The following is a 16,208-nucleotide window of genomic DNA, read 5'->3' as shown; positions in this document are numbered from 1 at the left end:
AAAATTTATCATGTATAGAAAATGGAAATTTAAACAACCAGTGAAAATTTCATGTATCTACAGTCATTCGTTTTAAAGTTACACCAAAAACCAAAATAAATTTTCTCGAAAACAATTTTACTTTTGACCCCCCAAAGTACCAACTAGATTCACTTTCCTATCAGAAAAGATACTGTTGAAGAAAATCCAAGCACTTTTACTGTCCTAAAAGGTGATGACAGAAACAAAAATAAAAAAAATAAAAAATATAAAAAAAAACAGACATCATTGTAAATGCAATACGTTCATTGTTCCACTCAGAATCTAAAATTTAGTCAATTCAAAAGTATAAGTCAAAATCAGAAAAGAAGGAATTATGATGTAAATTGTGGTAATATTAAGGGTTGGAACATATAAAACGTACAGTATAAAACAACTTAGTTTTATACGTTTTAAACTGTATAAGTTTTTTTTTTTTTGCTGGATTGAACAGCTCTTTTAGAGTTATAAATTTATAATAATAAATAATAATTTTTATATTTTTTAATATTAATTACTAAGTACCATTTAGTTCATATTTATTCTGTCTTAATAAACTACATTAATATTAAGAATTATTATTTTATAATAACAAAAAAGACATTTGTGATAATTAAATAATTTGTTATATTAATAAAAATATATATGTTTTTGTTATAACTTAAAATTACAAAAAAATAAATTTGTATTGTTTTTAATTGTATTCTAAATTCAAGAAAATTTAGTATGTCTTAGTCATTATTTAGTTTTATATATTTTGTACGTGGGGTATTATACGTGTAACGTATAAAACGTTTTGTACGTTTATATTACCAACCCTGGTTATAATAATTAATATTGATTATACCCTATAGGTAATTTTATGAGTTATGGGAGATAAGCACAGGTATAGACTAGACGCGATACACATCAGATGGATATCTCTATCTCTAGTGGATTTCGTTGAATTTTTATATTTTGACTTTTTGATTTTAAACTCGACAGTTGTAATTGTAAATAATAAAAATAAATGAAATAAAAATCAATTACGATATTGTAAAAGAAATGCAATGGATCCCATAATTCTATTAGACTAATTACACTCAAAACATACCATTCAGTATACTCTGTTCAAAATGAGACCAGTGCCTAGCGGCGACCAGTTTTCATCGGGTGGTTTAGCTTCCAACTCCGTGCTAGGTGAATGTGCGTTGTGCGTTCGCATTACATTTAAAATTATTTGAACACATCAGAAGTCTATATTCAACTAATGCAGCGATCAAGACAGCGGCGGCATGTCAGGCTCTGCCACGGAAAAAAGCCGGCGTGGGGCTCAACTTGGCCACTGGGTACTGATCTCATTTTGAACAGAGTATATAAACAAGTTTCCTGGTTTTTAGTAATAGATTGTCAATTAAAGTGATAATTAATTGTTTATTTATTTATATTTTAAAAAATATGTACTATTCAAATATTTTTGAAATTAATAATATAAGATTATTATTATCTTTAAAAGATCTCTTTGTAGCAGTTTTTATTATATATATTTTTGACTATTTGCCAACTTAAAATGTAAGAAACTAATATGTATGTATTTAAAATATCTGTTTATTTCTCCATTAATATAACTAATTATACATTTTAAATTTTAGGATTTGACTGCTGGATATGTTCTTAAAGATCCAGAAGTAGCAAAAAAATTAGAACCTCAGCTGTCTAATACTGAAAAATCTAAGCCTAGACCACAAAGTGCTCCAGAGCCTCCAAAAGTTTCTGTTCCTACGCCCCAACGTCAAACACCTATTATTCAAAGTAATATATATTTTAAATGAACAAATATTGGCATTGCTTAATAACTGTTTCACCTAGTTGGATATTTTAATTTAAAAACCATTTATAGCAACAAAATGAATTACGCGCTATTATGGAATATTTTGTAAAAGTTAAAGTTATTTTCTAACTACGAGTATATCCCATTATCTAATGAATGTTGAGCTGCTTGTATATTTAAATTTTTAACTAATTTATAGACTGAAAACTACTTTTTTAAAGTATAAAGCAATAAAGTCGTAAATTCAAATTTAATTCTAAGTTTTTAAAATTAAAAATGAATTTTCTTTAATCTCAAATTTTAAAATATAAAACAGTATACATAGATTGTAAGTTTAAAAGTTATCTAGATTCACCTTTTAATAGTGTATGGGTTTATGAATTATTTAAAAATTACTTTGATTAGGGTTAATTATGTATTGGGAAATGTGGTTGAAATTATTATTAACATTTTATAACGATGCAACAAATTATATTTTTAAATTGTTAAAATATTGGTACTTGTTTCATTATTTGTATGACTACAGTGAGCGGTAGCACTAAAATATTCCTTATTAGATAACAGGTTAAATTTAATTATTGTTATTATTATTATAACTAATATAGATAAACGTTTTAGGGTACAAAAAAATCTGTATCAATGTTGGTACTGAACCTAATTTATATATAAAATACATTACTACATAACTGATAAATGTTAAGCCAGTTAAAAGTTTATTTTTAATTAGTTAATATTTTATCTTTCTAAAATTGTAAAGTGGAAAGTGCATTGTACTATTTTTATAAATAACTATGCCACATGATCACCAGTGACAATAAATTAATATGGTTTTATATTATTAATGTTATTAACGTTTCCATGGCACTACAATAAAGCACTAAAAAAAAAGCTTCATGCTGTTGTTACATCAAATCATTATAATATTTTTGATATTATAAGCTTATTTTTCAAATTTTTTTTCAAATATAAATACTAAATAGTATATACAAATTTGGAACGACACTGAAAAATATACTTGGCTTATCGATGATACATATCGTGTGACGGCCGGCGGTCACATGACAGTCAATGTGTTAAACACAGAAACATGGATAATGTTTTTACCTAATATATTGATAATAGGTCAATTCACTCTAATATATAAACTAACAGCACACTATTTAAACTAGTCAATAAAAAAAGTCGTTCTTGTGTAACACTGGGACCTTAGTGTGCAGTTAATTGTTTTTTTAGTTTAAATTAAGTAAAAGAATTCCAACATTACAATATTATTTAAAATAATAGTAACCACTAACCAATATTATATCTTAAGTAATGTTTATTGTATAATATAATATTAATATTATTGATTGTATTTAACAGTACTCTTGTTGACTTAAATTATTTATAGATTTCGGGGACTTCTTCGAGTATGTTTTTTCTTATTTTAAGTGCATAAATATATTAACTTTGTAAAAACTTGGTATTGTCTTTATAATTGCATGTGAATGTTTACAAAAGGTATTTAATATATTTATCATTTAAATTTAAAATGTGTAACAATGTGCATTATCGTTTTTTTTTTTTTAGCAATAGTTTCTTCCCAAGCCCAGCAACAACAGAATAATAATTCAACCATTCCATCAGTAAGTTCTAATACTCGATTCAATGATGAACTTGTTGGCCATGTTGTGGCTGCTGGAGGAGTTACAACATTGACATCTACTGGCAGCATGGGCATAAGTGGTACACCAGGCATGTCTCCACCACTACCTTTGGTTGAGCCTAAGTTTAACTATGTCACATTCAACACTACTAATTCATCACAGATAATGTCTATGATTGTTATTAATTCACAAGTAAATTATTTTCTGAATAATGTTGATTATTTATATACTAATTTTGTTTTTAAAAATATTTTATTTTAGATTCCACTGTTTCATAGTCAACCAACACTAAAGACTTATGTACGTAATGCCATAGAACGGTCTATCCAAGAATGGATAAATCCTGTTGTTGAGAGGTCGGTAAAAATCGCAGTTATTACCACGGAACATATTGTTAAAAAAGTTAGTCTATTATTTATTTTAAATATTTAATATGAGTAATTAATTTTATTCACAACTTTGAAAATTTAGGATTTTGGTATGGACCCAGATGACACTCATTTGCGAAAAGCAGCGCATTGTATGGTAAGAAATTTAACTTCTGGTTTAGCAATGATTACGTGTCGAGAACAAGTCATTCAAACATTGACAACCAACTTGAAGCAACATTTTATGAGTGTTTTGATTGTATGTATTTACATTAACATTGTGCCATAATTGAGAAGGTTTCATAATATTTTAATTTCCCAATTAGTCTCCATCACAGTCTCAAAAGGAAATGATTGATCAAGCTTGTACCATGTGTGCAAATGATAATTTAGAATTAGCATGTGCGTTTGTGCAAAAAACCGCTACTGAGAAAGCCGTGATAGAAATTGACAAATACTTAAAAATTGTAAGTAATTTTTACTATTTATTTAAACTTAATTATTAATGGTTTTGGTAAATAGAGTTTCGCCTAAACTAAATTCACGTTGATGTAAATTCATATAAAATTTATTAGTAATAATTTTAATATTTAGGAATATGAAAGGCGCAGTATGTCAAGAATGGAAGGTCGTCGTTATTGTGATCCTTTAGTACTAGGTGGCCAAGCAGAATATTTGCCAGAAACTCTACGTAATAAAGTTGGCTTACCACCACCTCAGATGATTGGAGTTTATGAAGAATTTGCTAGAAACATACCTGGTTTTCAGCCATTAGATCGGGAAGCAGTTTCATTATTCATTCCTAAATCTGTAATTATTTTTAATTAAATTTTACTTTATTGTGCTTAACTGTTGTTTGTGATTATTTTTTAGGGCTTTCCACCTGATGAGATGACAGTAGTATACGAAAAACTCATCAGTGAAATTGAGTCACTTTTACAGTTATATATGGCCAATCAACGAATTCTTTCCAATACAACTCAACCATCAAATTTACATGGTGTTATGGAAGCAATGACCACATTAAGAAGATCACGTGATATTGTTACTGCAGCAAATGTTGTTAACAAAGTAAATTACCCACTTAATTAAAATGTCACTTGTAAGAAAATTTACTCAATTAAATATGTTTTACTTTTTATTAGACTGTAGAAAGTTATTTAGATGGGCTTAGTTCACCAGCCAACCATGATTTGGATATGAGCATCAGATACCGTGACATGCATCTCAGTATATTTAGAGCTTTTCAAGATCCTCGCGCTTACAATTTACAATGGACCAATAAAACTCTAACCAAGTATGTTACTTAAAATCCATTTGTTTTGCATCAAAGTAATATTTATGTTTGATTATTCTTAGAGCTCTCATAGAATCTAGAGACGAGTTACGTTTTAATATTGATGCAATTGATGTTTTAATACGTGCCGGAATGGTGAATATTAGCATGTACGACATGCACTTGGCTATGTCTATGGATAATGGTGCAAATTATGTATCCATGGCATACATTAAACAATTTTTACAAAACTATTTGATAGATAATCGTTCTAATTCACCAATAACTGAACATCATCTCCAAGCAACTATTGATGCATTGAATAGCATTGTGCTTAGCGGTCGTCCTGTTCCTGATGGGTAAATTATCTATATTGTCAATATAATAGTATTCTGTTGTTTGAAATATATAATCTATATTATTTTTTAACTTGTTTATTTGTCTGTTAGGTTGGCATCACTTATGGAAGTAATTAGACCACCACAAGCAGAAAATAATGTTTCAGAAAGAATAGCTAGTGGCAGTAGTAGTTCTTCAGCACATATTCAACATGGAATGCTACAGGTACGGTTTATCAACTACTAAATATTAATAAATTGTTAAGAGTAAAACTTATTAATATTGCTAAATTTTTAGGGTAGAGACTTTGATGATCCTCCTGGACTGTTGGAAAAAACTGAGTATTTGCTTAAAGAATGGTTAACCATTTATAGTGCTGCACCCAATAGGGATCCAGGAAAAACTTTTAGTGTATACATTCATCAAGTTAGTTGTAATATACTTGCTAAACTATTACATTTGATTAACCATTTTGTTAAATTTTTTATGCAAATATAGATGAATGTCCAAGGAATTTTAAAATCTGATGATATTATAACTAGATTTTTCCGACTCAGTACACAAATGATGGTTGAACTATGTTATAGACAGATACCTGATCAAACACAGTCTCCTTCCACTGTACGTGCAAAACTTTTCCATACAATTGATGCCTATGTTAAACTCATTGTATTACTAGTTAAACATTCTGGTGATGCAACTGCTATAACTACCAAAACAAATCTTTTGAATAAAGTAACTAACTTTTTTGGCTTTTAAAGTATTGTATTTCTTATAACCAATTGTTATCCAATTGTTAAACATTTTTTAGGTTCTTGGAATTGTTGTTGGTGTCTTGCTTCAAGATCATGATGTCCAAGCCACTGACTTTCATCAACTACCATACCATAGAATTTTAATCACTCTTTTCCTTGATTTGAATGCACCTGATCCAGTACTCGAATCAATCAATTGTCCCGTAAGATTTTAATTAAAATTTAGCTATGCATAATCATGAATATAATATATCATATGATAAAACCATATATATATATATTTGATTTTAATCTTATACTTAATATTAGATACTCGCTGCTTTTTGTCATACTTTTCACCTGCTACGACCAAGAAAAGTCCCAGGCTTTGCATATGCTTGGCTGGAACTCATATCTCATAGGATATTCATCGGTCGTCTTTTGGGATTAACTCCGCAACAAAAGGTAAGCTTTAATAAAGTATTACTATTTAATGAAAGGCTAAAATAGAGTTATGCAACTAGTAAATTATGCATTGCATTTTAAAAGCCTTTCATTATTCGTTTTTCTATATGAAATTAATTACATAAATTTAGCGACAGCGTGCTTACGATCAAACTCCGGTCACTGATGTTCAGGGTTGGAATTTCTATGCTCAATTACTCATTGATCTGTTCAAATACCTGGCTCCATTTTTAAGAAATGCTGAACTTGCCAAGCCTGTTCATTTGTTATATAAGGGAACATTGAGAGTGCTCCTCATTTTGCTTCACGATTTTCCCGAATTCTTGTGCGAGTTTCACTATGGTTTTTGTGATGTGATACCTCCAAATTGTATTCAGGTTTGTTCTTGTTAATTAATCAATAATAAATATAATATTGGTATTAACTATTAATTAATTTGATTTTAGATGAGGAATTTGATACTATCTGCATTCCCACGTAATATGCGTTTACCAGATCCATTTACTCCAAACTTAAAAGTTGATGTGCTTCAAGAAATATCTTTGGCTCCAAAAATTAGCCCGGATTTCCAGTGTTATATCCAACCAGCCAGCTTTAAAAAAGTAATTTAATAGTAAATGTTTAATTGTAAAGTATTGTTTTTAATGTTTTTTTTGTTTAGGATTTAGATTTGTATTTGAAAACTCGAGCTCCGGTTACATTCTTGTCAGAGATCCGTACTACCATGCAACAGAGTTGTTGTGAACCAGGAATGCGATATAACCTTTCACTTTTAAATGCCATTGTTCTGTATGTTGGTACTCAAGCCATACAGCACATTCGCAGCAAGGGCTTAGTGCCGAATACCTCTACTATTGCTCATTCTGCGCACATGGATATTTTTCAAAATTTATCCGTGGACCTTGACACAGAAGGTACATCTTATAGTTTTAGTTTTATTTCTATTTATGACATTTTCTACAAAGTGATTTTGATATTATTTTAGGTCGCTATTTGTTTTTAAATGCCATTGCAAACCAATTACGTTTCCCCAATAGTCATACACATTACTTTAGCTGTACTCTTTTGTATTTATTCGCCGAGGCTAATAGTGAAGCTATTCAAGAACAAATAACAAGGTTAGTACCTATTTTAAATATTATTTAAGAATTTTTTTTGGCTAAATGGGTTAATGGAGTTGTTCCACTGTGCTTAATTTTATGTCAGAGTTCTTTTGGAGAGATTGATCGTTAACAGACCTCATCCTTGGGGTCTATTGATCACATTTATCGAGCTGATAAAAAATCCTGCCTACAAGTTTTGGAACCATGAATTTGTACATTGTGCACCAGAAATTGAGAAGTAAGCAGTCCTTTGTTATAATTATGATTATTACATAATAGTATTACCAAATTTCATATATATTTTTATAATGCCTAACAATTTTAGAAAAAAATATTTTTATGTTTTATAACTTATTATTATCAGCCTCTGCTGTTATATTATACTGTTTGAAGTTCAATTATTTATATCAAAATTATTGTTAAACTTAATTTAATAGTTTGTTTAAAAATTAATTCATAGGCTTTTTGAATCTGTTGCCCGTTCGTGCATGGTTCATAAACAACCCAACACTTCGACAGATAGCGGAGATTTACCGGATTTATAAACATTCAACTTTTATTGAATACATTTTGTTGAATAATGAAGACATATATTTTTATGTTTTATAATTTTGTAAGGGAAAAGATGAAACAAATTTTTAAGAAATTAAGAATATATTGTATTAGAATAAGATCAAAGTAGCAAAAAACTAAACAAATATATTATATATCTATTAATGTATAATTATTTTTCTTTTTATATTGTTTATGCATGTAATATAATATGAAGTATACATATTTATTAAATGTAAAAATTAGAAACCAAATATATTAAAAGGTAGTGAATTTTTAATTATAATGTACAATATTAGCATTACTTATTATTATAATTATGAAATAGAATTAAATTAAATTTAAATAATATGGCTTAGTTTTGGTATAATTTTGTGTTCTATTGATCCCATGCCCAAATTTTAATTTTTCAATGAGTTCTGATGGCCAGTAATATTAACCTGTGGCATGATATAAACTATGTATGATATCAACCACAATTTAATATAGTACCATTGCACGTTCATTAGTGATAATCTGACCTACAGGTTAAATCATTAAATCAGAATTTTCGATTTGTAATTAACGTTTAAATCGGATGTAGTATTCAACCATTACTAAGATAGTACTACAATCATTATAGACCTATAAGGGCGAAAAGGACGATAGTGATTTTAGCTCCACTGACAAGTCTGATTGACTCCAAACCGGTATCAATATTTTGCAAATTAATTTCAAACAGTTGCAAATTGATTTTGTGGAATTTGCAATCAAAATTGTAATTTTGGCTAATTTTTGCCAAATTTTGTCAGCCCCACCAACTCGTTCGATCGACTCCAAACCGGTGTCAATATTTTGCAAATTAATTGCAAATAATTGCAAATTGGGTTTCGGTGTTTATATTTTTTAATTGATTTATACAAGTTGGCAACACCACTCATTCTCCGGAAAATATGATTTCTCGATGTGGGTGACCAGTGGCGCAGGAACTATATTTCATGAGGGGGGGCAAAACCTAAAAAACCTAACAACTATTATAATATATTTATTTGTAATTGATAACAGAAAACCTTTCTTAATATTTTATTCTTTTAACGTTAATATATGTAGTATGTTTATTTATATATTTTTTTTTATTTAAAAGTTTACCAGCTAGTTTAACATAGCAAAAGTTTACCAATATACACGAATTAAGATATACAGGATACGAAACGAACTTGTGATAAGTGAAACCAGCACCTTCTCACATTGCGGCCAGACTACTAGCGCTATATAGGATTATTGTGTTAACCGGGAGAACAAGGAACTAATAGTTCACACGTTGACAATCAACACAACAATCCTACAAAGCGCTAGTAGTCTGGCCGCAATATGAGAAGGTGCGGGTTTCAGAAAAACATTGATAAGACCTTTCCGTTTCGTATCCTGTATATCTTAATTCGTGCCAATATATAAATTCATAAATTTAATGATTAAATGTATACATTTATATACTGAAAAAAAACATGAAACATATTTACTTTTCTCCGACGCCACTGTGGGTGACCACTTCACAGTTCACGCAGCATCCCCCTTTAAATCAATTTTTTTTTTTTTGTTTATGGCCTTTTAGACCACACATTCAAACATAAAAGCCTCCATCCTTCACGATTTTGCGCTAGCATATGCCAATCTTTCTCCGGGAAGAAAACTGCTACATCTTTTTTTGACACAATCCTCCCATCGCATTCGGGGTTTTCTTAGTGGTCTTTTCCCTCTTGGATTCTCTGGTAAGACCGTCTTTGTCATAGCATCAGGTTTCCTCCTCATATGACCTGCCCATTCCAATCTTCTTCTTTTTATCTCCTTAACTATATCCGGTCTGTTATACAAGTCATATAACTCCTCATTGTGTCTTTTACGCTATTCATCTGTTTGCGGATCACGACATGAACCATATATTCTTCTTAATATTTTTCTTTCAAAAACCCTCAGTTTTGACTCGTCACTTTTCCTTACAGTCCAGCATTGCGCTCCATATAGTATTATAGATCTTATTAGTGTGACTTATAGCTGAACTTTAAGTGTTTTTGAAAGTATTCTTGACTTAAGTAAGTTACCCATTGTGTAATAACACTTGTTGCCCATTTGGATCCTTTTAAGTATCTCATACTCCATATTGTTTGATTGGGTGATCATTGTACCCAAATATTTAAATTGTAATACATTTTTGAAACTATAAGGCCCTACCTTTAGAAAATCTTCTACTTGTCTTCCGTACCGTTGTCTACTTATTTCCATATATTCTGTTTTCTCCTCGTTAATTTGTAATCCTACTCTTTTTGCTGCTGTTATAAGTTTTTCTCACAGAATTTTCACTGTATTTATATTATTTCCTAAAAGCACTATGTCATCTGCGTACTTATTGATGTTCCATCGAGTTTCACCCCTTCATCTGGTGAGATATTCGTCATTCTAATTACTTTTTCCAGAACTAAATTAAAAATTAATTGGGGATAGTGCATCACCTTGCCGTAGGCCTGTATTCACCTGAACTTCTCTCGATAGTACGTTACCAACTTTCACCTTTACCATGGTCCTATTTAAAGTAGCTTTAATTAATCCTATAGGTTTTTGTGGGATGCGGAAATGTTCTAAAATGTTGTATATACTTTCTCTGTTGATACTATCATACGCCTTTTTGAAATCTACAAAAAGTGTATGTAATTCTTGATCGAATTCCCAGGTTTTTTGAGCTAGTTGTCTTATGATAAATATTTGGTATATTGTGGATTTATTTTTCTAAAACCACCTTGGTAGTCACCTAAAATATTTTCCGCCAAAGGCTTGATTCTATCTAGAATGCAATACGATAGAATTTTATAAGTTATATTCACTAAGGCAATACCTCTATAATTGTTACATTCTTTTTTATCATCCTTTTTGTGTATAGGGCAAATTAATGTCATATTCCAATCTTTAGGGATCTCTTCAGCATTCCATATTTTCTCAATTAGTTTATGAATCATCCCAATCATTGTTTCATCAACACATTTTAGGATTTCGCCTTGTATACCATCTTCGTAAGGTGATTTATGGTTTTTCAATCTCTTAATTTGTGTCTTATTTTTTGTACCGTAGGTGTTTCATATTCATGATTATTGGGCTGTTCTTGTATACAATCAAAGATTTCTTCAGGGTCTTCTCCATTAAGCGACTGTTCAAAATATTCTGCCCATCTTTCTGCTATTTCCATCTTTGTTATTATCAGCTCTTCATCCTTATTTCTTATAAATGTTTCATGTCCTTTATATCCTTTTCTCATCCCATTCACTTTCTGGTATAATTGTCTACTTCTGTGTGCTCTGTCATCTGATTCTGCTATTTCTATAATTGTATTTATATATTTCCTTTTTTCTCCTCTGCAGATATTATGGGCTTTCTTTCTTCTTGTAGTGTATCTTATTCCGTTGAGTTGATTTGTTGTATCCGTTAGCCATTTTAATCTCGCCTCTTTTCTTCTTATTATGGCTTCATCGCACACTGTATTAAACCATGGTTTCCTTTTAGTTTTCTCTTGCTGTCCGATGATTTCCTCTGATGTCTTCGTAATGATGTTTTTTATAATCTCCCAAACGGATTCAATAGTATGATTCTCATTAATGTCTGTTAGTTGTTTTAGTCTCCCCACTTCGGTTTGAAAAACTTTACATATCTCTTCATCCTCGAGCTTTGTTATTTCATATTTGACACAGTTGGAGTAATCAGTCTGTCGTCTCGCCTTCAGATTGATATTGAGCTTCCCAACTACCAAGTAGTGGTCCGAGTTACAATCCGCTCATCTATAAACTCGTACGTCGTTGACAGCATTTTCGAATCTCTCATTCATTAGGATATGGTCAATTTGATTGACATGTTGTCCATCTGGTGACCTCCGCGTACTTTTATGTATATTCTTATAGGGAAACATTGTGCTCATTATCCTGAATCCTTTGCCAGTTGCAAGGTCTATTAGTTTCATACCATTATCGTTTGTTGTTTCATGTAACCTATACTTCCCTATAGTAGGTTTAAGGAACTGTTCTTTTCCTATCTTCGCATTCATATCACCCAATATAATTCGTATTTTGCTATTGTTTATTCTCGACAAGATATCTTCTATCTCTGCGTAAAAAACTTCTTTTTCCTCTTATGACTTCTCCTCCGTTGGGGCATGTACATTTATAAATATTATATCAAAAAACTTGGCCTTAACTATAAGAATAGCAATTCTACAGTTGATAACTTTGAACTCTTTTATCGTATGTACTAGGCTTTTGTGTACTGCGAAACCAACCCCAAATTGTCGTCTTTCATTGCACTTGTCATATAGGATAGCAGCGGTATCATTTATGTCTATGGTTCCTTCATCACTCCATCTGGTTTCTTGTAATGCTACTATCTTGATTTTATATTTCTCAATTTCCTTGACTACACTTATAGCTGTTCCAGGTTGGAACATTGTCCGCACATTCCACGTTCCAAAGAGTAAATCCTGTTTCCTGAGTCCATTCGTTTTTCCATTGAATCTATATGTCCGAGGCTTGTTGTTGTTTGGTTCCTGAACAAAATATTTTTGGCAGGGTTGTTAGCCCTGCGCTAAACCCCCAACCTGGAGGACTAGTCCACGCCACCTAATTAAAGGCAGCGTGGGGCTATTGCGATACACTGCAAAGTGTATCGGGCGATGGGTGCGCTACATTCCCTACGCCGAATTAAATCAATGAAAAATAAATCTTATACATAAAATTCTCGTGCCACAGTGTTAGTCTCGATACTCCTCCAAAACGGCTTGACCGATTTTTATAAAATTTTTTATGCATATTCAGTAGGTATGAGAATCGGCTAACATCTATTTTTCATACCCCTAAGTGATAAGGGTTGTCCAGAAAAAAATAAAATAAAAATATTATTATTTACCATAGAAATATTTGTTTATAAATGGTTACTATTGGTTATATATATAAAAAATAATAATATTATTATGAAAAAAATAATAGTGTATTATATATTGGTTAATCGGGCATGTTTGTTGATTTGCATTACTATTTTTTGTCAATATATATATATATATATATATTAACATATATTACATTAACATTCATATATATATGAATGTTTGTGGGTAGATTAGACCACTGGGAAGAAGATAGGCTAATTTTGATTTTTCTTACTCATCGGATTTTAGTACGGTTAGGCTAGGTTTTTTGTATTAATTGATTTACTTGAATTACTTTGATACTATATTATAATATACAATAAATATGAGTATCCTGTGGCAATGTTAAATTTATAACTTTTAAACGAGAATCTATGTTTTTCATGTTAACTATTAAGTAAATGGCAATGCAATAATATCAAATGGCTCACATTATAATGATATTTTTGTTTGTTAAACGTCACTATACTAATGTTAAAAAAGTGTACCAGATATCTAAATTAGTAATTTATTGAACTAATAAAATTTCTAACAAAACAATATATACATATATAAGTATATATCACAATACAACAATTGTAAACCTACATAAAGATTACAATAAACTTGATAAAGGAAAAGTTTAAAAAAAATACAAGCAATTTCATTATGTTTTTATATTGTAATAATATCAATATTTATAAATTATTATTTATTGTATTCACTTTTAAATTTTAATACATAATATAATGTTATTTAAAGGTAAATTTAAATTTTAAATAATGACTGTAATCATCAGAACAATCTATTAATAAAATAATTATCAACTGATTAATTAATTGTGTTTCCTTAGTTTCTATTCAATTTGAACAAAATTTGTATAATTAAATAAGCAACTGCTTTGTTTAGTAAAAAAAATAATTTTCTTAGATTAATCTCGCATATTCCACACAGCTCATAATTATAGTGTTCGTGCAATCTTCCTAGTGTAAAAAACTTGATCTAAATAATTATAAGAAAATATATTATATTCTATAAAAATATAAAATATAATATAGTATATTATGCATATTATGCAGCTAACCTAATATTCGAAATATTTGAATAAATACATATTTTATACCTGACGTTTTATTCTAGGGTTTCTTTCTATCATGGACCGTTGGTGTAAGACAAGACTCATCCGATTTATCTAAAATAAAAAAAATTAGTTTCAAATAAAATAAATACTCACACAAGGTTAATACTTCGTAAAATCTTAAAATTCTATATTAAGTACATACTACCTATTTAATTTTTTTTTAATGTTGATGATCAATCTTTATAATTAATCTAGTATGTTTTAGCTAGGTAAAGTTAGATTACCAAAATAGCTTTATCTTATTTAATAGGTACCTAATAATAATAATAATGAATATGAGTCCAATATATAATAGAGACGAAGAGGTATAGTATATAATAATTAACTATAGTTGAAAAATTATACTACAAGATTAAAAACTGAAAATGAGGAATGACAGGTGTATATATTTCCAAACCTTAGAATCCGGTATTTTATCATTAATGTATAATGTATATTAAAACACAAGTGTTAAATACCAGAATACGAGTAGACATTCATTATTTAAAAAAGCGGGTAAGTGGATGAACAGTATGTTACAAGTATGATGGATTGTATTAAACTTCAATTCAACGGTATAATATCATTGTATAAGAAATACGATTCTGAGCGGAGACGGTTTAACAGTCTGGTTTTTTTTTAAATTTTTATTATTTATTTTAGCCTTTAAGCAGAATTAATATTGTAATACGAGTATTAAGTCAGTCGTTCTTCATTTCATAGTATTACATTAGATAATTTTTTATTCGTTTCTATGGTGATAAACAGAGCGTTAGAAATTAAAATGCCATTTTTAGCGGTTTTTCCTAATTTGTCGGTGGTGTAAGGTTTTTCCCGTGGCATTACATAACTATTGAGAAAATCGAAAAATTACCTCACTAAGGTACCATCTTGATCCAATTTTCTAAAGTTGAGATACTACATGTTGAAATCGAAGCAATCATTCTGGTAGATATTTTGTATACAGGATAAAAAATAAAAATAAAAATAAACACTATTGTGAAACCACTAGCTTCTTTGCTCCGCTCAGAATCTAAAAATAGCTTGAAAACGTGTAAAATGTATCATACAAACCTCTGTTTTCGTAGCATGACCTGCAATTGCGTATAATAGTATAACATTAAATAGTTTAGTTGATAGTGTGATGATATTGAGTACAAAAATATCTCCGAGTTCATGAGCTATTGGAGTAAAAATAATACGAGTGTATAATATAAAAATCGTATCACCAACATTTGCCGAAATGAAACCCAATATGGCGGGCACACCGTATATTGATCTATTGATATCGTTCAAGCATTCTATAACTTCCAAATACATATCTCTGTAGGTACTTAAGGTTGAATATCTTTTCGGGATTTGTCCATTTATGACGGACACCATCCACTGTATATACAATATTAGTAGTATGTATTCATAAAATGCAACACATTCACATATATTTGAAACCAACTGATTTACCTAAAAGAGATTTCAATTATACAATCGAATGCTTACCTATTTCATGAGTTAAATGTTTACTATATCCCTTTATAAGTTGATTAAAAACTATAATTTTAATATTTATATGATTAACAGAAATACATGGACGACGGAAAGGAACAACAAACAATGCATTTATAACAACAATAGAATTAATTAACAAATAATTTTAGATGAAGATTATTACCAAAGATAATACATTTTGTGTTTTCTTGTATAGACAATGTAGTATAAACAATCTGATCAAAATTATACTACTTGATATTAAATGCACAATAATTCCAGGTATGACGAACCAATTCATTTTTATTTTCATTGGTTTGATCGCATTTAAATGTTTTAATTTATCGTGAGTTTCTTCAAGTTTATTCAACACCATT

At 29.6% G+C, this 16,208-nt stretch overlaps 2 protein-coding genes across 4 annotated transcripts in view; one reads left to right on the top strand and one right to left on the bottom strand.

The window, feature by feature from the left end:
- The window catches only part of LOC100169254 (CCR4-NOT transcription complex subunit 1), a 24,500-nt gene extending 16,154 nt beyond the window's left edge, over positions 1-8,346 (top strand). For 2 of the 3 annotated variants that reach the window (XM_003241674.4, XM_008180669.3), the window contains exons 23-42: positions 1,650-1,809; positions 3,398-3,666; positions 3,736-3,876; positions 3,946-4,101; positions 4,169-4,309; positions 4,437-4,652; positions 4,716-4,913; positions 4,988-5,139; positions 5,202-5,477; positions 5,568-5,682; positions 5,755-5,883; positions 5,956-6,192; positions 6,269-6,415; positions 6,522-6,656; positions 6,788-7,033; positions 7,103-7,258; positions 7,318-7,570; positions 7,642-7,774; positions 7,863-7,997; positions 8,220-8,346. In XM_003241674.4, coding sequence (XP_003241722.1) covers positions 1,650-1,809; positions 3,398-3,666; positions 3,736-3,876; positions 3,946-4,101; positions 4,169-4,309; positions 4,437-4,652; positions 4,716-4,913; positions 4,988-5,139; positions 5,202-5,477; positions 5,568-5,682; positions 5,755-5,883; positions 5,956-6,192; positions 6,269-6,415; positions 6,522-6,656; positions 6,788-7,033; positions 7,103-7,258; positions 7,318-7,570; positions 7,642-7,774; positions 7,863-7,997; positions 8,220-8,304 — 3,480 coding nt within the window. In that variant the 3' untranslated portion in view covers positions 8,305-8,346. The remainder of the gene's footprint in view (positions 1-1,649; positions 1,810-3,397; positions 3,667-3,735; positions 3,877-3,945; positions 4,102-4,168; positions 4,310-4,436; positions 4,653-4,715; positions 4,914-4,987; positions 5,140-5,201; positions 5,478-5,567; positions 5,683-5,754; positions 5,884-5,955; positions 6,193-6,268; positions 6,416-6,521; positions 6,657-6,787; positions 7,034-7,102; positions 7,259-7,317; positions 7,571-7,641; positions 7,775-7,862; positions 7,998-8,219) is intronic. The other variant, XM_008180671.3, reaches the window with a different exon arrangement.
- Positions 8,347-12,458: 4,112 nt separating this feature from the next.
- Positions 12,459-12,770, bottom strand: LOC107882559. Its single transcript, XM_016801084.1, has one exon. It carries the CDS (start codon positions 12,768-12,770, stop codon positions 12,459-12,461), a length of 312 nt encoding a protein of 103 aa, XP_016656573.1.
- Positions 12,771-16,208: the final 3,438 nt, after the last annotated feature.

The sequence above is a fragment of the Acyrthosiphon pisum genome, chromosome A1, assembly GCF_005508785.2.
Source record: "Acyrthosiphon pisum isolate AL4f chromosome A1, pea_aphid_22Mar2018_4r6ur, whole genome shotgun sequence".
NCBI classification, from domain to species: domain Eukaryota; kingdom Metazoa; phylum Arthropoda; class Insecta; order Hemiptera; family Aphididae; genus Acyrthosiphon; species Acyrthosiphon pisum.
Note: the sequence above shows the minus strand (reverse complement) of the source record. Positions and strands in the feature narration are given on the sequence as shown.